The following is a 25,069-nucleotide window of genomic DNA, read 5'->3' as shown; positions in this document are numbered from 1 at the left end:
TGGCGCTTCATCTGATCAGAATAGCAATAATTGGCATTACAAAGTAAGACAAAGCAAAGATGATGTTCTTTACAGGAAATGCTCAATATGTCCACCATCATTCCTCAACAATAGCTGTAGTCGAGGAATAATGTTGTGAACAGCACTGTAAAGCATGTCTGGAGTTATGGTGAGGAACTGGCGTCGGATGTTGTCTTTCAGCATCCCTAGAGATGTCGGTCGATCACGATACACTTGCGACTTCAGGTAACAAGTGGCGGCTGAGCACACGATCATCACCAAACGACGCGCGCAAGAGATATTTCACGCGTCTAGCAAACTTTTTTTTTCCTCTAATAAAACCCCCTGTCATTCCAAGCATGTGTGTCAATTTTTACCTCTCTATCTACATTATACATTATTCCGTGGTTTATTAAGTTTTCAAATTTATACGGACTTTTTGATCACCCGGTATATAAACTTTCATGATATTTAAAAATTTTATTTTCATAAAATAATATGTATACTTTTTCTCAGAAGCTGTTGAAGAGATTTCTACAAAATTTTCTCTGTTGCATAAAGTAAGCTTCTCTCATGAGACTATTTTGAAAAAATTTTTAATTATAATTCTATCAGTATAATACAAAGCTCATGCAAAATTCCAAGCACTTTTCCCTGTATCACCACAGCCTACACTTAGAATTTGAGACAACATTTATTGAGTTTATAGAAATAAATGTGCAAAATCTCATAATTATAGCCTTCATAGATTTTGAGAAAATAGCACATAAACAGTAAAAAACATAATTTTCTGGAAATGCTGTTTAAAATTCAACCTAACGTTTTTTCTTACTTTACTTCTTTCCTGTAATCTGTTTACATCTCTTTTCCTTAATTCACATTTGTTTACATCAAATTTCATTCCATACTGTCTCATTGTTTCTTCTCAAGTATCCAGATGAATCTCCTACACCCTGTTTCCCCACACAGTGAGGTCGTCTGCGAAAAACCTTTACTTTCATATTGTCTTCTCTAGTTTTTTTTCTGCCCCCTTAGTCATTGTCTTGTGTAAACAATACATTGACGAGCCAAAACATTATAACCACCTGCTTGACAGCTTGTTTGTCTGTCTTTGAAACGAAATACATCATTGCTTCAGCTTATCAGAGATCCGACAGTTCGTTGGTAGGTGTGACACAGGTCGTGCAATTCGCGTAAATAACTGGCCGCTGATTTGCTTACAAGTTGATGGCGCCCGATAGCGACCCAGATCAGTTGCATAGGCTTTATATCAGGCGAATTTGGTCCCCGAGACGTCAACGTGAGTTCACTGTAAAGCTCGTCAAACCACGGTAGCAGTGTTCTGGCTTCGAGACATGGACAGTTACACTGTTAAAAGATGACATCATCGTCGGGAGAGGCATAAAACATGAAGCGATGCAGTTGGTTCGCAGCTGTCAGCGTGACTTCGATTACTACTACAGGTTCAATACTGCGTCCAGCCATCCTGATTTAGGTTTTCCGTGATTTCCTTAAATCGCTTCAGGCAAATGCCGGGATGGTTCCTTTGACAGGGCACGGCCGACTTCCTTCCCCATCCTTCCCTAATCTGATGGGACCGATGACTTCGCTGTTTGGTCTCTTCCCCCAAATCAACCCAACCAACCCAACTACTACAGGTTCCATCTAAGCGCAGGAGAATGTCTGCCATAGCATGATACTGTTCCCACTCGTGGGGCGCTGCACGTTTCGAGCCGCCTTTCACCCCGATGACGGCGTTCGTGGAAATGACCATCGACCTAGTGTCGCATAAATATGATTCACTTTGGGTGATCTTTGGGTGATCGACGGTCGAATCCCGATGGTCCAGAGGAGGAGGAGAGTAGTGTTTAACGTCCCATCGACAGTGTGGTCATTAGAGACGGAGAGGAAGCTCGGATTAGGAAGAATGGGGAAGAAAAGCGGCCGTGCCCATTCAAAGAAACCGTGGCGGCATTTGCCTGAAGCTATTAAGGGAAATCGCGGAAAACCTAAATAAGGATGGCCGGACACTGGTTTGAACCGTCGTCCTCCGAATCCGAGTCCAGTGTAGTAACCACTGTGTCACCTCCCTTGGTGATAGTCCCGTCGCCACTGCAATCGTAATTGACGATGTCGTCGGATCAACATGTGAACACGTAGGGGTGGTCTGCGGCGGAGCTCCTTGTTCAACAATGTCGGATGAACGGTGTGCCCCGAGACACTTGTGCGTGCACCAGCATTGTGCTCTGTTCGCAAAGATGTCACAGATCACCATCATTGCTACTTTACAGAGCAGACAAGCCTCCGAAACTCATGTTCTATGAGGAGTCGTGGACGCACAACCATCTAGCGCCTAGTGGTAGTTTCACTATCTTATCTCTGTCCGTAGGTTCTCACGACAGTATCACTTTGAAAATTCGAGCAGCTTCGCCGTTCTCGAGATACTCGTTCACAGGCTCTGCGTAATAATACTGCCCTTTTGTCAAAATCGCTTATCTCATTGTTACAGCGTCACGTACTCGCAAGGCCACCAGGCAGTGGTCACAATGTTTTGGTGTATACGTGTAATTATAAACATCACGTGAACGTCCTTTAATGCAAAGATACCCGATGATGGGGGCGTACCGTCGATTCCTTTAGTGACACCCAAGAATTAATAATATTGTAGAACATTTTCCTTGTATTGACCGTACAGTTTCCCTTCACGGTATATAGAGGAGCGTGGTGTTTGTGACACGGCAGTACGCGTGAGAAAAGAAAGCGGCTGTGTTGTAGGAGTGTGAGCCACGGCGGCGCATTCCGTCCTTCAGCGATAATCGTGGCTCGTTGAGCCGTGTCAGAGGGCGGCAGTAGCGGCTCGGCGCCCGGCCGCGGCGATGCCACCATGTTCGGCTATGTTGTCTGCAGCGTGCACGGCCTCCAGCAGCAGGTACGTGCCACACCAAACGCCTGTATTCTTCCCTGACACGACGCTTTGCCGCGTCATCGCGGGATACAGGTAATCACGCGCGGGGTAATTCGTGGATCCTGCTGAATAACATACGCCGAGAGCCTTAGGTTACTACGTTCCCAAGTCGAAGAGATGTTCTCTGCGGACGCCAGCACGATTGCAATTTCTTGCTCGTAAATCCATTATATAGTAACCCCGCGCAGCTGCTGCGTCACGTTGTGAGAATCGCTGATGGAGAGGAACCTGTCATTCGTATAGGCGTGCTCTGGACGCGGTAGGCCTTCGAAACTGACTTGGATGTTTCCGGATAGGCTCCTTTAGTGGAAAAAAATGCAGATATGGACAATACAACGCTTTATTATCGGAAATAGTTGCGTGCCGTTTTTCGCACTGTGCCGCATGAAAGCCTATTATAGGGAACGTAGGATATTCAGTTTGTTAGTGCTATGTGTATAAGCTTCCAATGATTACATTCTAGCCAACCATTGTGAGCATAAGAAACAGGTATCGTTTTTCACGTAATAACTGTTTTCGTTTATCGTCGATACTGCTTAGTGTAAAGAAGCTCTATGTAAGTATGTGATAGAGATGCATTATTTGCAGTTTTTGAGCGCCTTAAAAACTTACCCTAACCATGGCTGTCGAAGAATGGTGATGTCCAATAGGCTCGCTGTTCAAAACGTACTTCATTTTACCGGCAGCTTGCTTGGAAGTTATTCGTAACAATCTTCATTGTATTTTATGCTATTATGTAATTTAACCTGGTTTACAGACTGTAGCTTCGGGAAGTACTGATAACGTGTCATTCGCGATGAGTTAATAAACAGTATAGATAGTAGATCAGAAGTACTCCTATCGTAAAAATTTAAACCAACGTTTTAAAATTTCCCTTCGAAGTATCGTGCAGAATTGATAGATAGAACTTCCCAACAGCTCAGTAATGTTACATAGACAAAATCTAGATGTTTCGAATAGAAAATTATCTCGGAGGGTGAGAAACTGGTCTCAGTACTTTAAATGAGAAAGTATTATCATATAATATTTTCGTTGCTTGATTGAAATCTCATAGTGTGGTGCGCTGACTATGTGTGATAAAATATGAAAAAAATTGAAACTTCCTGGCAGATTAAAACTGTGTGCCCGACCGAGATTCGAACTCGTGACCTTTGCCTTTCGCGGGCAAAAAAATTGCACGCCGGGGTTCAGCTCGAAGCAAGGCGAGTGCACTTCGTCATCGCAATAAGTCCACTAGAGCACGGTAGCGTTCGAAGCAGACGTCATATTCATGACTGCTTCCATTTTTGTTATGTCGGTAGTGCATTTTATTTTCCTTCGCATCATGGTAAAGCTGCCTGTTTAACAATGTGTGATTGATCTACGACTTGTAAGCAGTCTCAAATGTTATTGTTCAAATGGTTCAGAGCACTATGGGACTTAACATCTGAGGTCATCAGTCCCCTAAAACTTAGAACTACTTAAACATAACTAACCTAAGGACATCACACTCATCCATGTCCGAGGCAGGATTCGAACCTGCGACCGTAGGAGCCGTGCGCTTCCAGGCTGAAGCGCCTAGAACCCCTCGACCACAGCGGCCGGCTGTTATTGTTAACCGGAATAGAAGTATAAGCTTCACTTTCCAGCATAAGTTAGTATACAACTCAAACGGCACGTTATAATTAGTAACAATATTTTTAGATAAACGTTAGAAGATTTCGGTCATTCATAAATAAGATTGGTGATTAAAACTGGAAATGTCTGAACTACTAACAACGTCGATCTATTTTCTGTAGATTTTGAAACGAGTTAACATATTATTCTAGCATCCGGTTAAATGGTACGCTTTGTGTAATTTTCCGCTAGTGAAATCGATTTCTTCGGACGGAAACAAGTGCGCGTTGTCACTGTTTGGAAGTTCATTTTGTTTTTTACATTTTGTTTTGTGCACTCGTAATGTGGTTTTCTCGTAGAAGCAACCTGAACTTCCGTTCCTCACTGCTTGTCCTTTTGTCGGCAATGACCTCCATAAAACAGTTGTTTTTCCAGGAGGCGTGATTCATACTTCCGCTGAAACGGCTAACAGCCTTTGTGGCCACCGACAGGAACGCCAGCTTCTCCGAAATGAAAATTAGGATAGTTCATCTTCGCGTGGGAGGACTGCTGTTCGTAATGTAATTGCTGGCCATTGATAAACTTAGCGAACTCATTATATCCTCTTTGTTACACAAGACAACGGACTGGTTGAGATATTAACAAATCTTCACCCTGGGATTGATTAGAAATTTATTGAACTTCGTACCTCCATGTTTGCTAGCGTAGGCGAACACGATAATAAGAATCTGCCTCATAGAATGTTGAACGGAGGTAGTCAGTATTCAGATTGAGGAGGGTGCAGCTAAGATTTTATTTGGAAAAAAATTAACTACGTGTAGAAAAACATAGTTAGGTCTTGTATCCAACTAACTCTGCACGAACTTCTAAAAGTACGCAGAATGTAGATTGAACCAAGCAAATTAACAACCCAACGCAGACTTCTTCAAATAGTAGAGTCTGTACTGAAGTCGTATGACCACATGAAATAGACATATTACGAGGGTCTCAACTAAATATTCAACAAATGAGCTTTAGATAACCACGTTTAGATTAGACATTACTATTGTCTTAAAATTTTGTATTATTAATACAGTGGCAGCCTAGACACTGTGAGTAGTTTGTTAATAATGAGCGTATTGGAAACAGTATGTGACAGCCTCACAATTTCATATTCGAGTAATCCTAAATCAACAACAATGCCTTGAACTGCTGCATCCAAATGTTACTTAATCAATCGCCTTCAGGAAACAATATATACAATTAGATACAGTTAGTTTGCCTCTCAGCGATACGAAGATCGACCACAATCGACTGTTTAAAAAAATGGGAGGATGAAACTGCGCTCAACATATTGTGTTGGTAATTATTACTTTGGATCATCTGTTATTTGCAAGTCAACATCAGTGGCCTGAGCCGGCCGCTGTGGCCGAGCGGTTCTAGGCGCTTCAGTCTGAAACCGCGCGACTGCTACGGTTGCAGATTCGAATCCTGCCTCGGGCATGGATGTGTGTGATGTCCTTAGGTTAGTTAGGTTTAAGTGGCTCCAATTTCTAGGCGACTGATGACCTCAGATGTTAAGTCCCACAGTGTTCAGAGCCATCAGTGGCCTGAAATACATATACTATTTTGTCATACATATTGAACATTGTTGAGGTTATGAACAGTTCGACATTTTCCGATTTTTTTATGACGTAATAATAGTGTAAATGAGTAACTACAGATTTCGCAAATGCTGTTCTATGTGTGTTCTTGTTCCGGTTTTAGAGCTGTTCTGCTTACTGTCATTCGAAATTTCAGTTGCACAGCTCTCACAAATAAACTCATTTACTTCATGTGGGTTTTGGATGTTGATGCCAACTGTTGCATTGTATTGCCAACTACGGAATGTGTGGGTGTGATATCTGTGCGATCTCTCTCTCTCTCTCTCTCTCTCTCTCTCTCTCTCTCTGTGTGTGTGTGTGTGTGTGTGTGTGTGTGTGTGTGTTTGGTATTGGTACCTTCTTCTGTCCTATTGTATCATTTCTTCAATTAAGTTTAGCAAATAGTTTTGTTCATGTGTGTCTGGTAATGTGTCACCTGTTTGCTCCCTGCAATGGCTTTCTGGATATGATAGTTTTCTGCATGCCTGTGCTCAGCAGGATTGAAGAGAGTCGGCACGTGACTTGCCGGAACGTAAGGCAAGCCCAGACATAAATCGAAGACTGTAGTACAGCCTGAGTTACATTAACATTTAAGCGTGAAAGTGATTCGTTCCCCACAATTTTATACACTTTGACCGTAGCTCGAAACAGACTCGTGTCAGTTGGTTTTAGGAAACGCTCGAAAAATTCGACCCAGTTAATGCAAAATCCGTGTACAACATCTCATAAGATGATAAAACTTGGATATATTCGTAGAGCCGAAAACTAAGCGGCAACAATTGTTTCGGTACTCCAATACCGAAAGTAACGCGAAATGTCGGTGCACATACTTCCAAGAAAGTGATGAAGTTTTTCGTTGGTTACTATAGATACGTCGCAACCATTGCTTTATAGGATCAAAGAAGAGTTATTGCTGAGTGATGTACATAAATTTATTTTGCTATGAAATAAAAAAAAAACATGCAGTATGGTAGAAAAGGCACCGTCTGCACTAAAACACACACACACACACACACACACACACACATAGCATGACAAACATTGATTAATTTACCGAGAAAAATTGTTGTCTCATTGCCTGTATTCACCTGATTTATCGCTTGGCTAATGCAAATCTGACCAAAAGTAACTGGTCACCATTACTGAACGTTAAGGTGGAGTCTGCCAACCCTTCGCCTTTATGACATCTTTATCTTTGCTGGGGACACTTTCAGTACCGTGTCGGAAAGTCTGTGGAGGAACGGCATCCCAGTATTCCTCCGGAGCCGAAACCAGTGATGGTTGGGGCGTTGGACATTGAGGTCTGGAACGATATCGACTTTCTAACTCATCCCAGAGGTGTTCCATTTCGTTATGGTCTAGAGTCGTGCAGGGCGGTCCATTTTAGGAATGTCATTGTCTGCAAACCATTGCCTCACAGATGCTTCTTTAGGACAGGGTGCATTGTCATGCTGATGCAGTTGTTATGTCCTCCGCTGAACGCAATACACAGTGCTGTAAAATGTGCTAATATTTTTCTGCATTTAGCGTTTTGTAAACTCATTAAGAGGACGATATCCTAACCACGAAAAACATCCCAGTGTTGTAACACCACTTCGCTGTTGGTACTGCACACGTAACGTTTCGCGGCATTCGCCGTACTCACACCTTTCCATCGGGTTGTCACAGAATATAGCGTGATTCATCACTCCACATCACTTGTTTCCAGCCATTCACTGTCTATTGTGGTCGCCCTTTACACCATCTCAAGCGTCACTTACCACTGACAACAGAAATTTGCGGCTTATGAGGAGCTGCTCGATCACGGCAACCCATTCTTTTTAGCTCCCTACGCACAGCCACTGTGCTAGATGGACAGCTGGCAGCGCTTTGAAACTCACGACTGATTTTTTTCTGCTGACTTCATGCGATTTTTTTACAACCACCCTTTGCAGTGTCGACGATCGCTGTCCGCCAGTACATGAGGCCGCCAGGTCTTGGTTAAGTTGTGGTTGTTCCTTGGCGTTTCCACGTCACAGCCACATTACCAACAGTCGACTGGGACAGCTTTATAAGGCTTGAAATGTCCCTGATGGATTTTTTTACTCAGGTGACATTCAGTGACGAGTACACGTTCGAAGTCACTGAGCTCTCCTGTCCCAGCCATTCTGCTGTTACTGGGTCTCTACTGACAACACAATATCGCCGCTTCCTTTCATCCTAGCCTCGCGTGATATCTAGTGGTCATTTCTGCACTACATGGGGGTGTCCCTATACTTTTGAACGTATAGCTTTTATTTTTCCTTTTCTCAAACAAAAAAGCCTGTACAATCTTCAAAAAGCTGTTGAATCTTTGCAAAACCGTATTTTTGGGGTACCAGTGTCAAAGCGGAAGAAAATGTTTCCAGAAATGGATCGAACGGATGCAAATGTATATAAATTTTAGAGGCGAATGTTTTGACACAATATAAACTGATTTGTACCAAAAATGTTTTCATTCGTCGTTTTGTAAAAACTTAAAAGGCAGCGCTCTTGCTAATGCTATGTGATCTTCACCCAATTTGTACCGGGAGAAATGACGCGTCGTTCCGATGCTGTCATACCCACTCGACCCAGATTCACGGCGTTCTCGTTAAAGCCAACCGCAAGATGAAGTTTCGAGGGTAACTTCTGCTTGTTCCCATTCCCACTGTTCTTACAACGGCTGCGTCAGTCAATTAAGAATCCGGAAAGTGCAGGGAAACACAGGAAGTGTTTCACTGTTGTTTACAGGTGGGTGCGTAGCTAGCTGATTAGATCTGTGTCCCTGAAACAGTCTGGTTCTTCTGTATAACCTAAACTACGCCCGCTACTCTACGCTATTTTTACCCAGCGCTAAAGTTGAAATGTTCCTGCGTTCTAGATCTGCACCTAGTAATTGCACAAAAAATAATTTTGTTTTTACGTTCCAGGAAATGCTGTATGCTTTCCGTTATTGTGAATACATCGTCAGAATCTTTCGCAAATCCAAGAAAAGTGATACAGTCGTAAATTAGTAACCGCGCCACTAAAAAAACGTTGTGTACCCATCAGGCCAAAATTTTAGGAAACAGGCTGAAACAGGGAACAGAACATAACTAATTGGCATTTAAATGAATGTTTAAATTACACGCACCTGCGTGAAGGAGACATCAGACTACGAGGAAAAAACACACTGTACGATATGAAAAGAAGATTATTACATCATCTGCTAATAGGAGGTGCCGACGTCGAAACTGACTATGAACAATAAGTAACATAAGCTTTCTGATTAGATAGATTAAGTTAAAGTTTTGGCTCAACACTACGGCATTGTCAGAGACACTTTACCAGGAAAGAACGAAAAAAGATAGATACAGAAATCTTGCGGTAATTTAAAATAGCAGTTAAGGGAAACAACATACGGAAAAAACTTCGCCAAAGAAATTAGTTTCAACCGTCTACCGTTCCATTATCGCAATGCTGCAAATCTATTTCAATGTACGTTGCTGATTTTAACATGGAGTATGGTATCCATGGATTCGGGGTCGTCGCGGAATGTTGTTTTGCTTGTGCCATTAGCTACAGAATCCACCTTTGCAAAGAATATTGCGTTTACAGAAATTTATCGTACTACTGTATCATGTTTATGGAATCATTGCGCAAAATTTTTCTCACATACGGTGTCGATCAGCCTCCTAAACGCTACAGGGACAACTAACTGAAACCTGTGAGACATTTTCTTGTGTGGGAATATTTTTCGAATTTTTAGGAGATGGTGTCCCTAAATTAATGTAGATAGCGCACTTTTGTCTTCTATGTTTTTTTTGTTCTGCTTTTATATATTTTTCATTTTGTGTCCCTGCAACTAACTGCCACTTCTTTTAAATAGTGCTGATGAAAATTAATGTAAGTTCGAAACATTTCGCATACGAAAAATGAGTATGTTGAACACTTTCGTTTTCTGAAGGTGCAAAGAATGACGCGTCGGACGCCTATGAGGAATTGGCAGCCGGTCGTCGATTTAGACGTAGGAGTTTTACAGACATCGCTTATGATGTAATAAAATGCAGCACGACTTTTCATGGTGTGTGTGTGCCTATCGATTAGAGGTCGATAGCCATTTTTCTTTTTACTTTCTCGTCAGAAGAAAACACGATGATTTTTTTGTAGTAATGCCACAGTGTATTTTGGGTGTATTGAAGTCACGTCGCTGTTTATTTTTGATCAGATTTAATGACGTTGGTTGGCTCGGGCTAATTTAAATATTTACAGGACACAGATTGCTAAATCGTAATGAGGCACGAGGAGAGGCGCAATTTGTGGCTACACTGAGAAACTTCTCGAATTCATCATGCGTGCTATTTATGGATGGAAATCACTGCGTCGTGCGCGGGGTTGAGGAGACGTGATGCCCTCTGGTGCGGCGAGACTGCGGCAGGGAGGGAAGTGGTTGTTGTGTGCGGGATGTAGGTCGGGACCAATATCCTGTCTGGCCGTGCGTGCGACAGGGCCCCCACCGCCAGCCACGGGCCGCAGCCTGCTGGGAAACGCCCACACAGCTGCCTGCGCTGCTGTCGCCTCCTGGGAGCATCACGCAGCGCGCTCGTCTGCATTCCAGCGATCAGATGCATCTAGTATGGACTGCGACTCCTAATGAGGCGTTTGGTTGCTCAACATTCAACATTACGTGGAAGGCTTACGCCGGGGTGACAAATGTCATGGGACAGCGGCACGCGCATATACATATGGTTGTTCTATCCTGTACGCAAGGTATAGATTTACATACTTCGTCCAACGCTTTTCTAATTTGTTGAACCCTTCCGAATGATAGGAATTGTCCAAGTCTGCAAAATAGCTATTAGTTGCTGCAATCACCTCCTCGTTTGAATAAAATCTTTGTCCTGCCAGCCATTTCTTCTAATAGGGGGACAAATAGTAGTCCGAGAGAGCCAAGTCTGGAGAATAGAGGGAATGTGAAACGAGTTGGTATCCTATTTCCATTAAATTTGCGACCACAATTGCTGAGGTGTGTGCTGGTGCATTGTTGTGATGGAAAAGGACTTTTTTTTGCACTCCAGTCGCCGGCGTTTTTCTTGCAGCCCGGTTTTCAAACGATCCAATAACGATGAATAATATGCACCTGTAATAGTTTTACTCTTTTCCAGATAGTCGATGAAGATTATCCCTTGCGAATCCCGAAAGAAGTCGGCATAAACTTTCTGACCGAAGGAATGGTCTTCGCATTTTTTGGTGCAGATTCTCCCTTGGTAACCCATTGTTTAGGTTGTATAAGCAGTATAATAAATGTATGCATGTTTCATCCACAGTGACGAAACGACGTTTCAAGTCCTGCGGATTCTTCTTGAACAGCTGCAAACCATCCTTGCAACACTTCACACGATTCCGTTTTTGGTCAAGCGTGAGCAATCGCGGAATCCATCTTGCAGATTGCTTTCTCATGTCCAAACGTTTATGCAAAATATTATGTACCCGTTCATTCGAGATGCCGACAGCACTATCAATCTCACGCACCTTAACTCTTCTGTCATCCATCACCATATCATGGATTTTATCAATGATTTCTTGAGTCGTAACCTCCACAGGGCGTCCAGAACGTTCAGCATCACTTGTGCCCATGTGGCCATTCTGAAAATTTTGAAACCACTTATAAACTGTTCTAATCGAAGGTGCGGAGTCACCGTAATGTTTATCAAGCTCCTCTTTAGTCTCCTGAGGCGTTTTGCCTTTCATCATGTTTAACCACCACACGACATTCTTTTTCGTCCATTTTTGAAAATCACTCGACTTCCTTGATTCACACGAATGCCAAACACAAAGAAATAGACCAATATGGAGCGTTCTTTCCAAAGATGGTACTAACTAAACATGACCTCGATGCGCGCCGGTGGTTCCATCTCTCGGACTTTGACGGACTTTCCCTTCAAACGCCCCTCGTAAAAGGGCAGTGTATTGGCGGAGCTGTCGTTTGTACTCAGGCGATTCACGTCAAATTGTATCCGACGTGATTATGGCCGTACGACGGGAATTGACAGACTTGGAACGCGGGATGGTAATTGGAGCTAGACGCATGGGACAATACATTTTCGGAAATCGTTAGGGAATTCGAACATTTCAGACATTACCTCTCACCATAGACAACACAGTATCGAGAGCAGCGGCGTTTGCGTAGAGTTGTCAGTGGTAACATACAAGTAACGCTGCTTGAAATAAACGCAGAAATCAATGTGGGACGTAAGACGATGGCAGCGGTTAGCGCAGTGCAGCGAAATTTGACGTTAGTGGGCTATGGCAGGAAGAAATCGACGCGAGTGCCTTTGCCGACAGTCCCGATTTTAGTTTATAAGAGCTGATGGTAGGGTTCTAGTGCTGTGCAGACCCTACGAAGCCACGGATCGAAGTTGTCAACAAGGGACTGTGCAAGCTAGTGGTGGCTCCATAATGGTGTAGGCAGTGTTTACATGGAATGGACTGGGTCCTTTGGTCCAACTGAATTGATCATTGACTTGAAACGGTTATGTTCGGGTACTTGAAGACCATTTGCAGCCGTTCATGTACCCAAACAGGGATGGAATTTTTATGGATGACAACGCGGCATGTCACCGTGCCGCAGTTGCTCGCGATTGGTTTGAAGAACACTCTGCAGAGTTCGAGCGAATGGTCTGGCCAAGCAGATCGCTCGACATGAATCCCATCGATCATTTATAGCACGTAATCCAACACCGGCAACGCTTTCATAATTACTGACGGCTATAAATGCTGCATGACTCAGTATTTCTGCAAGGGACTTCCAACGACTTTTCGAGTCCACGCCACGTCGAGATGCTGCACTACACCGTGCAAAAGGAGGTCCTACACGATGTTAGGAGGTATCCCATGACTTGTCACCTCAGTGTATTTTATATAGCTGTTCTTAGTGGCTCCCAAGCATTGAGGATTTGTTGCAGCAGGATGCGATGTTGCTGAGAGGTTAAGTTGTAACTTGCAAGGACACGCTTGATACATTCTGATCCGAAATCTGCGGCCGTTTGCTGGTGATCCTGTGGTGGGGTGCGTGAAGGTGTCGGTGTGGAGTGGCTGTAGGAGGATTCAAGACAAAATTTCTATTTGGTACGATGAATGGCAGCTAGCTCTGATGTAAATGGAAATCACTGCGGGTCAGTAGGGAATACGTTCCCGTAATGATCGAATACAGTCGCGTCGATTAAATATCCAGGTGTAACGTTTCATAAGTGATATGAAATGGGACGAGCATGCGTAAGGATTGTACTAAGGAAGTCGAATGGTCGACTCCGGTTTATTGGGAGAATTTTAGGAGTGTGGTCCATCTGTAAAGGAGGTTGGGCACAGGACACTAGTCCGACTGCTCGAGTAAAACTTTTTACATTCCATGGCCTAGTTATACAGCAACCAGTATGTACAATGGGGAGAAGAAAATTGAGTTGGTTGCGATGTTGAAATTACTGTTTATTTATTCATCAGTGACTCGTGTTTCGTCTAAGTGAAAGCATCTTCATATTGTCTGTAAAATGTTCATAAGGTATGGATAACGACGATAAAATATCCGCAATAAATAAATTGACCTCGTTATGCGCAAGAAAAATAGTCGTGGCAAATATATGCTCCCGTCATTCATTAGAAGCATAGCATCCGATAACCTTGCTGGGACGCGTAATGTGGTCCGGTTTCTTTCACATGACGAGATAAATTCATTTTTGCGGACATTTTGTCATCGATATCCATAACTTGCTTATCATCATTTGTCGGCCACTCTGAAGACGCCTTGAATTAGGCGAAACGTCCGTCATTTATGAATAAATAAACAGTAATTTCAACACCGCAACCAAGACTTATTTCTTCTTCTCATACTGCTCGAGTCTTTGGGATCCGCACCAGGTCGAATTAAAGGAAGACATCGAGATAATTCATAGGCGTGTAGCTGGGGTTGTTTCCTGTTAGTTCGATCAGCAATTCCTACGGAGATACTTCGTGATCCCAAATGGGAATCCCTGGAGGGAAGACGATGATTCTCTTTCCGCAAATTTAGAGACCCGGCATTTGAGACAGACTGCAGAACGATTCTACTGCCGCCAACGTACATTTCATGTAAGGACCAGGAAGATTAGATGCGAGAAATTAGGACTCGAACGGACGCTTTAGGACAGTCGTTTCTTCCTCTCTCTGTTTGGGAGTGAAACAGAAAAGGGAATCATTAGTAGTGGTACAGTGTATTCACCGCCACGCACCGTAAGGTGACTTGTAGAGTACGTATGTAGATGAATAACATATGCTTATAGCTGTACATTCCTCGAATAATTTTTGTTTATTTCTTTTTGTTTTGACATTATGCCTTAAGCACCCTAGATATGCACATGGTGAATCAAAAAGGACATTACAGGTTTGGAATGACATAGAAATTTATTGAGATAACTTACAGACTTGGTATATGTGTCCTTTTGCAGCAAACAGTCGCAAGTTTAATATTTTTGTCGGATGTGACTACCATTTGTGATGCGGCAAACGTCTCATCGGTAATCAATTTCATTCCACATTCGTTGCAGCAAATCGCGAATAACTTGTGCAGCGGCAACGTAGATTCAGTTTTTCAGGTCGGCTAAATTGTTTGGTAGGGGAATAACATACAAAATGTCTTTAATGAAACCTCAGAGAAAGAAATCCAATGGTGTCAAGTCTGGGCAGCGAGGTGGACATGCGATTGGCCCTTCACGGTCAATCCACCGACCTGGGAAGCTGTTAGCGAGGAAGCCTCGAACCTCCGTGAGGAAATGAGGTGGTTCACCGTCTTGATGACAGTAAACCATCCCATCTCGGTCATCTTCATCGATCTGTGGAATTAAAAGTTTTCAAACATTTCCAGATAGACGACACCAGCGACAGTTTTCTCCAGGAAGAAGCAATGGCCGTACACTTACAATTTGCTGAGGACACAAAACGGAAAACTCTATGACTGTAACGAACGTGTTCCACGGATGCACGTGGAGGTTCTTTAGCGTATTCGCTGCGAAATTTATTCCGAATAATTGTTGCAGAGTTCGTTTCATGAAACCAAAGCACTCAGGGAGTACCCTCCGCACGATTGAAAGTAGCTATTTTAACTGTGCACTGCGCTGGCACTCCTGGTGGCGGAATGGGGCACTGATGGACTATGTTAATCAAACTTAAGTTTGTTTGTTACAAAATAACACATCTACCTTATCTGTAATTTATCTCATTAAATTTTTATATTATTCCAAAGTTGTAATTTTTTTAACTTACGCTGTAACCATCCGATCTTTGTCGGCCTAGCGATGAGCCCACTTGTGAGAAAGACCGAACTCCCACGGCCAGCCAAGTCTCGAGAAGCACCTCTTTCTGAAGCCCGCCCCTCGCGCACCGTGACTTGTTCTCGCCTATTACTCCCACTCACGGTGTGACACCGCCTTCCACGGAGAACACGTTTCGGTCCTGCCGAGCGGCGTCGTCGGATCAACAGAAACATTGTCAAGCAGACAGGCTCACTACCGCATCGGAATGCAGAATTCTGTCGAGTGTCCGCTTATTTTACGCTTACTCTGTGTGTGAGTGAAAGGAAAGTGCTGGTGAGGCGGAGAGATAGTCCAGTACCGGGTACTTTTTGCTTGCAAAAAACGAGATTTTATTTTTCAATCTTGTGCATGTATTTGAGAGTACGTTGAATCAAAATTTTCAAGCTTCAATTCCCTCGGGACAACTTTTTGTGGCCAAAAAAAACCAAGAAATTTGGGCACTTTTTTCAGGTTTTCCCCTATCACTCGGAAAGTATGCATCCTACTAAAAAAGTTACCATTACCAAAATCAAAGAGCATTAAATTTTACGTCGAATGACGTACTTAAGTGTTAAAACCGGTGCAGTCGTTTCGCCACAATCAAGTGTCAAAATTCGTTCATTTTTACCAACTTGGCTAAAAAGTCGGCTCCAACGCCTGTAACCCACTCATTAAAGGCTACTCCAGTAAAAAAAGTCGGGTTATCAAAGTGGTAGAGCATGAAATTTCATGTTACAAAAGCATCTAGTTTTCCAGTTTTAGGTGCTATTAAGTGGTCATACACTTGGGAGCCAAAGTAATTCTTTTTTTATGTCAAAGTTATTCAATAAATGAAATTTCCAGTGTGCAGACGGCTCTCTAAGGAGCACATATGTTTCCTATATTCATGTGTATTTTTATTCATTTTTATGCACGCCTAAATTTGTAAGAGTAGTTTGCTAAAATGAAAACCAAGTACATAATAATGACCAATATGTATTTACGTACGACTAATATAAATATTTGTACAAATGGACAAGTAAAAGGGCATAACAATAGTAAAAAAGAAGTATCAGAGATTCATATTTTATCAAATTTCAATACCATCGACGTCGTTTAGGAGATTGCGGCAGGTCCCAGTCCAGCATCCGATCTTCAGGATACATTGCGGCATCTTCACCAATATATCTTCGATCTCGTCCTCATACTCGCCGGACGCAATTCCTGTTGCCCTATAGCAGTGTCTTAACGTCGAAGAGCATTTCAGTCCACTTTGCGACAACCACATATCGTTATGAATCCTGTTTTGCATGAGCAGAAAACCATCTTCAGTAGCGTGTGGTGCCGCATCTTTCGTCATCGTCACGAGAAACAAGCGTGATAAATTTTTCTTCCAGCCCCACTGCCATGAATCAGTTTTCCTTCCCTGTCAAGACTACGCCTGATGGTAGTATCACAGTGATGCCATCTTCCTGCCTCCGAATTTGGCGGCAGCCTGGCAAGTTTGAAAGATTTTCTCGAGGCAGTATTTACAAAAGCCCCTACCTGAGCTTGACCAAAGTCGCGCAGCTGGAATTCCCATATAGTGCTAACATCAGCTGTCTTCCTCCCTGTGGTATTACGTCTTGAGAGACTGGTCCTTAACAAATTCAGCAGCTTGCACTTTGAGATACGGCTGTTGCTCCATCAGGTTTAGTAACTTCCCTTTGGCAAAAAAAAAAAAAAAAGAGGATAAATGCAGGATCGAAATTGAAAGAGTTACTGGAGTACCACACTCCTGCTGATTTCCCTCTTCCCGGTTTGTGGAAGTAATAGCTGTTGCAATTATTTCCTAGACCCGTTACGAGAATAAACAGGTCAACGTCCTCACTCACGATTGCCGGATGCAGCAACTTGGGAAAGAGCTGTTTCTACAATTGAATCTTTTGCACAAAGATCGTCGTCACGGATACGTTCCAGTACTTTGCGAGTCCTGTCATCACCGGGACTTATGACCACAGCAGTTGAGTCCCATAGTTCTCAGAGCCAGCCAGCCTGTCATCACCTTGCCTTTCAGCTTCCCCGGTAAAAGTATCTCTTAATTCAAGTTTCATCACTTTGAGTTCGATGAGGAGGAGATCAAAGATATGTTCCAGGACGAGGAAGTTGGTGAAAGTGCCGCAATGAATCCAGAAAATCGGTTACTGGACCGGTACGTGCCCCAGTCTCTCGAAAGAATTGAAATTTGATAAAATATGAATCTTTGATACTTAAATTGTGTTTTTTACTACTGTCATGCCCTTTCATTTGTTCATTTGTACAAATTTTTATACTAATCACACGTAAATACATGCTGGCTATTACTAAGTGCTTGGTTTTCATTTTAGCAACCCACTCGTACGAATTTATGTGTGGATAAAAATACACATGAATATAGGAACCACACATGTGCTCATTAGAGAGCCGTCTGCACACTGTAAATTTCATTTCATTGGATGACATTGACTTAAAAAAAAAGTAATTACTTAGATTTTCAAGTGTATGAACGCTTAATAGTACCTAAAACTGAAAAAGTACTCTCAACTACATGCACAAGATAAAAAAATGAAGTCTTGTACCTCATTTTTTGCAAGCAAAGCGCCTTTTTTGTGATGTTGTTACTGGATTAGGAGGAGAGAGGGAAATTGCTCAAGGACAATCAGCAGTTAACATTATTTCAATACCAAAGACTTCCTTTATTTCATGTCCAATATAAATTCCGCATGTTCTTAGAACAAGACTTCCCGATAAAGTCACATGATAAGTCACCGGACAAAATATTAGTCATTCCCCTTTTTGGTCTCTTTGAAGTCTGTAGGTGGTGTAGAACTATGCCAGATGGTCATGCAATCCTCCACAGCTGACGTGGGCAGTGGCAGTGAAATGTGTATGTGCCAGCCGGTCGTACGGAGTCAGCGTAGTAAGAGACATCGACGTGAAGACGTAACAGAATGGCAGATTGGAGCTAGGTTGTTTGAACACACACACACACACACACACACACACACACACTTAGTAAGATCCAGGTTACTCTCTTGTTTTCCAGGGCTTCTCTAAATCACTTCAGACGAATGTCAAGTTGGTTGCTTTGAATAGGCCAGCGCATATTTCCTTCGACGTCCTTGTCGAATTTACGCCCCGATTTTAATTACGTCAGCATCGACCGGACATAAAATTCTAACCTCACTCTCTTGGTTCTACTCAGTGATATTAAATTCGAAACTTCGTGACGCCGCGCTCGCGAGGTGAGTGCGAGGATATGAATTCTGTTAGCTGTATGCGTAATATGTGCTTCCTAATAACGCCAAAGAATAGAAAATTGTTTGCACGTACATGGGCTCGCGTTGATGCCTTACTTTTTTTCTTGCCAGTCGGTAAACGGAGGAGTGGAAGATGGTAACAGTCCGTGTATCACAGTTTGCTACGAACCGTAAACGTGTTCCTCGCCTGCCTTTTCACTGACTTGTTGACGGGCACCATATGGCTGCAGTTAAGACCACTCGGAGTGGCCACGTGGCCCCTTCGCTCTCACGGGCCGGCCGTTCCATTCAGTGGGAGCCACTTGGCCTCATTTCCTTTGCCAGTCGGTTGCCCGTTCTCGCGGCCTCCGCCCTTTCCCGTATACCGTGCACTTGGTCGCATTCTACAAGGCTGCGCTGGTTTTCTAGTATCAGCAATTGTAAAGATCTAGGTAGTCTGTGCTGTTGTACCTGTGTAAAGCCGTTTGTCTTCGGCACACTTCATACCGTAAACTACTGTCTGTAAAAAGTGAAATGCTCAGAAGCAGTGGTCTGCTACACGCCACTATAAAAGAACGTGTAGAGCCGCGGAAACATAATAAGTGATCGAAATGCAAATGAGCGTATGGCATCGTTGGCCGGCTGCCAAGTGCAATTCTTATTTCATTCGACGCCACATTGGGCGACTTGCGCGCCGGTGATGAGGATGAATTGATGATAACACAACACCCAGTCCCCGAGCGAAGAAAATCTCCAACCCGGCCGGGAATCGAATCCGGGCCCGCTTGCATGGGAGGCGAGCACGTTGCCACCCAGCTAAGCAGGCGGACATAATAAGTGATTTGCATGGCAGAGACGTGGCTTGCACGTAGGCCCACCAGCGAGCTCTTTTGTGTGACCGCATAGGTCAGTGTTACGCAACACTCAGCCGGTGCGGACCGTCATACGTTGTGGAAATGTGTAACCATGTGCCACTGTGCCTCGCCGACGTCTCGGAGTGGAATATCGGCATGTGCGTGCGTTCGAACGGGGAAGGGTGATCGATCTCCGGGAGGCGGGTCTGTCGTCCCATGACATTGCCGGTCGCACAGGCCACATTGCTTCAACAGCGAGGCGTATGGAGAATCAGTGGAGAGAAGAGGGCCGTATACAACGCCGACAGGGTATCGGACAACACAATGTGACCACAGCGCGGGATAACCGCCAAACGTAAAGGACTGAACAGCTTCGTCGACAGCGTTGGCGCAACGAGTGTAGACGGTTCTGCGTCGACGGTTCGACGCCGTCTATTGCGGACTGGATTGATGGCACGTATGCCACTGAATCGCCTACCATTGAGCAAAACCCTTCCAAACGCCGCAGACGGCAATTGGCACGTGATCGCCGATACTGGTGTGCCGAGTGTTAAAAAGTAGTGTTCTCGGACGAGTCCAGCTTCAATTCGTCTTACAGTGACGGCCGCAAACGCGTTTGATAGCGCCGTGGTGCACGCACTCGGGTAGACTATTGCTGAGCAGCATAGCGGACAAACGCCATGTCTGATGATTTAGAGCGCCATTGCCTATAACACGTGATCTCGCCCCGTACGTCTTGAGGGCAATCTGAGAAGCTACCGTTAAATCAGTCCGAGGCACTGCCACTCCTGCAGGCCGTTTAACATGCTATATTTCAGCAGGACAACGCCCTGCCACATGTGGCGATGAATGTGCAAGCCTTTCACGAAGGACGACGTATCCTACTGCTTCCCTGTCCTGCATGTCGCTTGATATGCCGTCTATCGAGCACGTCTGTGATGTGGTCGATCGGTAGCTTATTCGTTCAGGTCCTCCTGCAGTCACAGTTGGTGCTTTGTGGACGCGCCTTCAAGCCGCATGGCAGAATATACTCCAGCAGCATATTCAGGTGCTCTTTGGTTTCATGCCACGACGTGTACCACGTGGCGGCAGTACTCCGCACTGAATTTCCACAGTCACAGAGCATGTACAGGTCTGTAATTCTAATCATTTGTGTAGTGCCGTGGCGGTAATCGGTGGAATAAATTTCATTGTGATCATATTTCGCAGTCTTTGTGTTTCACTTTTTCCAAACAGTAGTGCGTTATTTGGGTCCGTCTGAACTGACAGTCTTCTTCGTATTTTTTTTTTTTATCAGCTTTTCCTCTTGCTAACAAATCGCATATTTTCGAAGGGCTCGCTATAGTCATGGACTGTGCGGCTGGTCCCGGCGGAGGTTCGAGTCATCCCTCGGGCATGTGTGTGTGTGTTTGTCCTTAGGATAATTTAGGTTAATTAGTGTGTAAGCTAAGGGACTGCTGACCTTAGCAGTTAAGTCCCATAAGATTTCACACACATTTGAACATTTTTCGAGGGGCAAATATTTTTTGTCAACTTCTTCTCCAGCTCCCCTTTTACAGGTTTTGTTTTGTTGGTTTCCCTGCTTTGAAGCTAAGGGTAAGAGCAGCTGCACCAAAAAAATATTGTGGGCAACAAAGCATGGCCACATTAAAAAGATTTGAAAGTGGAAGGGTTTAGACAAGGGTGACCAAATCATTTTCGGAGAAAACCATCTCCATTGCTGCCGCCCGCCACCTAAAAAGTACCCAGGTTTTTTAATATTTTTATTAATGTTTTGTTAATACACACTAGTATCCGGCCACCCCCAAAAACATACTTTTTCATATTGGGTGCATTGTGCTGCCACGTACTGCCAGGTACTCCATATCAGCGACCTCAGTAGTCATTAGACATGTGAGAGAGCAGAATGGGGCGCTCCGCGGAACACACGGACTTCGAACGTGGTCAGGTGACTGGGCGTCACTTGTGCCATACGTCTGTATGCGAGATTTCCACGCTCCTAAACATCCCTAGGTGCACTGTGTCCGATGTGATAGTGAAGCGCAAACGTGAAGTGACACGTATAGCACAAAAGCGTGCAGGCCGACCTCGTCTGTTGACTCATAGAGACCGCCGACAGTTGAAGAGGGTCGTAATGTGTAATAGGCAGACATCTCTCCAGACCATCACACAGGAATTCCAAACTGCATCAGGATCCACTGCAAGTACAGTTAGGCAGGAGGTGAGAACTTGGATTTCATGGTCGAGCGGCTGCTCATAAAGCCACATATCACGCCGGTAAATTCCAAACGACGCCTCGCTTGGTGTAAGGAGCGTAAACATTGGACAATTGAAGAATGGAAAAACGTTGTGTAGAGTGACGATTCACTGTACGCAATGTGGCGATCCGATGGCAGGGTGTGGGTATGGCGAATGTTCGGTGAATGTCATCTGACAGTGTGTGTAGTGCCAGCATTAAAATTCGGAGGCGGTGGTGTTACGGTGTGGCCGTGTTTTTCATGGATTGGTCATGCACGCCTTGTTGTTTTGCGTGGCACTATCACAGCACAGGCCTATATTGATGTTTTAAGCACCTTCTTGCTCCCAACTGTTGAAGATCAATTCGGGGATGGCGATTGCATCTTTCAATACGGTCGAGCACCTGTTCATAATGCACGGCCTGCGGCGGTGTGGTTATATGACAATAACATCCCAGTAATGGACTGGCCACCACAGAATCCTGACCTGAATCCTATAGAACACCTTTGGGATGGTTTGCAACGCCGACTTCGTGCCAGGCCTCACCAACCGACATCGATAGCTCTTCTTAGTGCAAATCTCCGTGAAGATTGGACTGCCATTCCCCAAGAAACCTACCAGCACCTGATTAAACGTATGCCTGCGAGAGTGAAAGCTGTCATCAAGGTCAAGGGTGAGCCAACACCATATTGAATTCCAGCATTTTCAGTGGAGGGCGTCACGAACTTGTAAGTCATATTCAGCCAGGTGTCCGGGTACTTTTGATCAAATAGTGTACATTTTGATAACCCGATAACTGCCTACTTACTATGGGTGAAGAGGATAAAAGCAGATTTATTCTGGTTTATTTGTACAAAATCTGTTTAGTTAATGACATCTAATGTACATGATAAAAAATAATTTGTTGTGATTTTCCAAAAATATTGCAGCCATAGCATAGTCAATAAACTAATATTAATATAAACGTTAACTGTTACTGAGCGCTTGTAGGTGGGGTTGATTATCCTTGGAGAATAGTATATTTTTCACTGCTTCTAACCTTCTTGGAGAAAGGGATATTTTTCACTGGTTCCAACCTTTTTCATCATGTTTGATTGTGGAATAGAATACATGCTGTTGATCAATACATATACGTAACGGACAATATTAACCATCTGAAGATGGGCGTGGTAGCCCGAAACCGGTTATGGCACTAAAAATAAAACATTTAAAAAGTATTTGTAGCTGGTTGCGCCATTCACCAATTTCTTGATCATGTCTTTGTTCCTTGAGATGTAGTGGTGAAATTCTGCACAGTTGATTTTGCAGTTGTGAAGGGTCTGTAGAATTCCTCCAAGAGAGGGCACACCTCCATTGTGTTCCTTTTATCAATCCATTGGATAATCATAACGAAAATATTCTTTGTACATGGACATTATGGACAGGTATGGCAAACAAATACTTTGCAATTATTACTATCTCAGAGTACTGCTGAAGATGGTCGCAGCTTTTAAAAACTCACCCATTTCTCATGACACTGTAATGGTGCTTTGTCTTCATCCTTCCATATGTGAAGATTTTCTTCAACGAAATTTGTCATTATCCCGAAGACATCAGAAAGAACGGAGTCATCGATTTAAACTTTTTTCACCTTCAAATAAGAAGCTGTCTCTTCAGCACCTTCCCATTTCGGCACTCTACCGTCACAATATCACTCGAAATAATTACTCTTTCATTGTCTCAGTACTTATGTTGTGATTACTATGGGACATGGAGTTTGGAGAAATAAACTAAAATGTGTTAATGTATCGTGTTGATTTCTGTTTAATCAATCGGAATCTCAGTAAACTAATAGAATTCCTTAAAATATATTTGAAAACCGTATTCCGTGGCTTTAGAAGTCCCGAAACAATTTCTCAGGACACACTATGTTAATACGAAAAACCAGGACCGTCACGGTTTTCCGGGACGTTTCGTAACCATAGTTCAGACTGATTTTTGTGAACGACCTAACTGGCGACGACATGGCGCAACCAGTTGCAGCCCGTCGAGCTTTGTGGGTACTATTTCCAAATCCTGTATCTCGCTCTATAGTGTTATTTTCCGATGAATGTGTGATATATCGCAGTTCACACAGTAGGAACGTGGTTTTCCGGTCTAAGGGCAGCCCTCATTATGTGCAAGAGTTGGAAAGGAGTCCGCCTCATGATACGATTTGATATGGGCCACGATGTGTTTATCACAATACCTGTTCAGAACGTATGCTTTTAAGTAGTATGTAAATGGAAATTGTTATATAGACATATTGCCAATGTGCTTAATACCACAGAGCGAAGGCAAAGGCCGGTAGATTGGGAAATTCATGAGCCCCATTGGACGGGTCTCCATGAAGCTCGGACGTTACCACGACTGTCAAGACATGAAGAATAATAAAGTCCCATGTGGCTCAACGTCGGCTGCGCTTAAGTGTTGAGGAAGCCTGATGTGCTCCGCCAGATGTCTAGGAAATGAAGACGCATAGATCTCTGTGTATGGCATGACCTTGTGCATATAGATCCACTAGAAATATAGTTGTTAGGACTACTACTGTATGCAATATACTGTTTTCACTTGAGGGCACTGAGACGCGTAGGACACATTTTATGTTCCTGTCGGTCATCTTTTTTCTCCAATTAGTTTGTAAGTCCATGTCCTCTTTCCACTCTGCTCTCTTTCTCATAGTCTCTTCGCCGCCACATCCGTGCGTTGTCAGACTTGTCTCCTACGTCTCTTATAATTCATTTACTTCCACTGTCACCCTGGTTAGCTCCCTTCTAATATTAATCATTCCACAGATTTACGTCAACATTAACGCGTAACTCATGGCTTTTAAAACTTGCCGTAACTTAAAAGGGAGTTTCCTGTGTCATACCTCGGTGCCCGCTTCTAACACCAATGTAGAGACCTTCACCTTCGAACTTTCTCTTTCAACACAGCAGCACTGTCGTTCCTTTCCGATTGCTTCATCTAGATTTAAGTTTTTTTTTTTTCTTGTCACCCGTTAACTCTGAGCTTAATTATCAACTAGAACAACTACAAGTGGGAGTCATTACTTTCTGCGTTTTTCATTCCATTGCAGACTGTTACAAGCTATAATCTAATCTGTGTTTATGTGAATATTCAGCTTTGCCTGTTCACGTTTTTGCTTCTCTCCTCTAGGATCTCGTATCGTTATCCCAGTCTCTGATTATTTCATTCTTTGGTCAGGCAAGAAGAACAGTGACAAATGCTGATATTT

At 43.6% G+C, this 25,069-nt stretch overlaps 1 protein-coding gene across 3 annotated transcripts in view; it reads left to right on the top strand.

Moving 5' to 3' along the window:
• LOC126092154 (regulator of G-protein signaling loco) overlaps positions 1-25,069 on the top strand; it is a 247,546-nt gene that overhangs the window by 27,286 nt on the left and 195,191 nt on the right. Inside the window, exon 1 of one of the 3 annotated variants that reach the window (XM_049907657.1) lies at positions 2,870-2,929. The exons of the other annotated variants lie outside the window; for them this stretch is intronic. Coding sequence (XP_049763614.1) covers positions 2,885-2,929 — 45 coding nt within the window. The 5' untranslated portion in view covers positions 2,870-2,884. Of the gene's footprint in view, positions 1-2,869; positions 2,930-25,069 lie in introns of those variants that run through there. 3 annotated transcript variants of the gene reach the window in all.

This window comes from Schistocerca cancellata, chromosome 1 (genome assembly GCF_023864275.1).
Source record: "Schistocerca cancellata isolate TAMUIC-IGC-003103 chromosome 1, iqSchCanc2.1, whole genome shotgun sequence".
In the NCBI taxonomy this organism is placed as follows: domain Eukaryota; kingdom Metazoa; phylum Arthropoda; class Insecta; order Orthoptera; family Acrididae; genus Schistocerca; species Schistocerca cancellata.
This window is presented reverse-complemented; position numbering and strand designations above follow the sequence as displayed.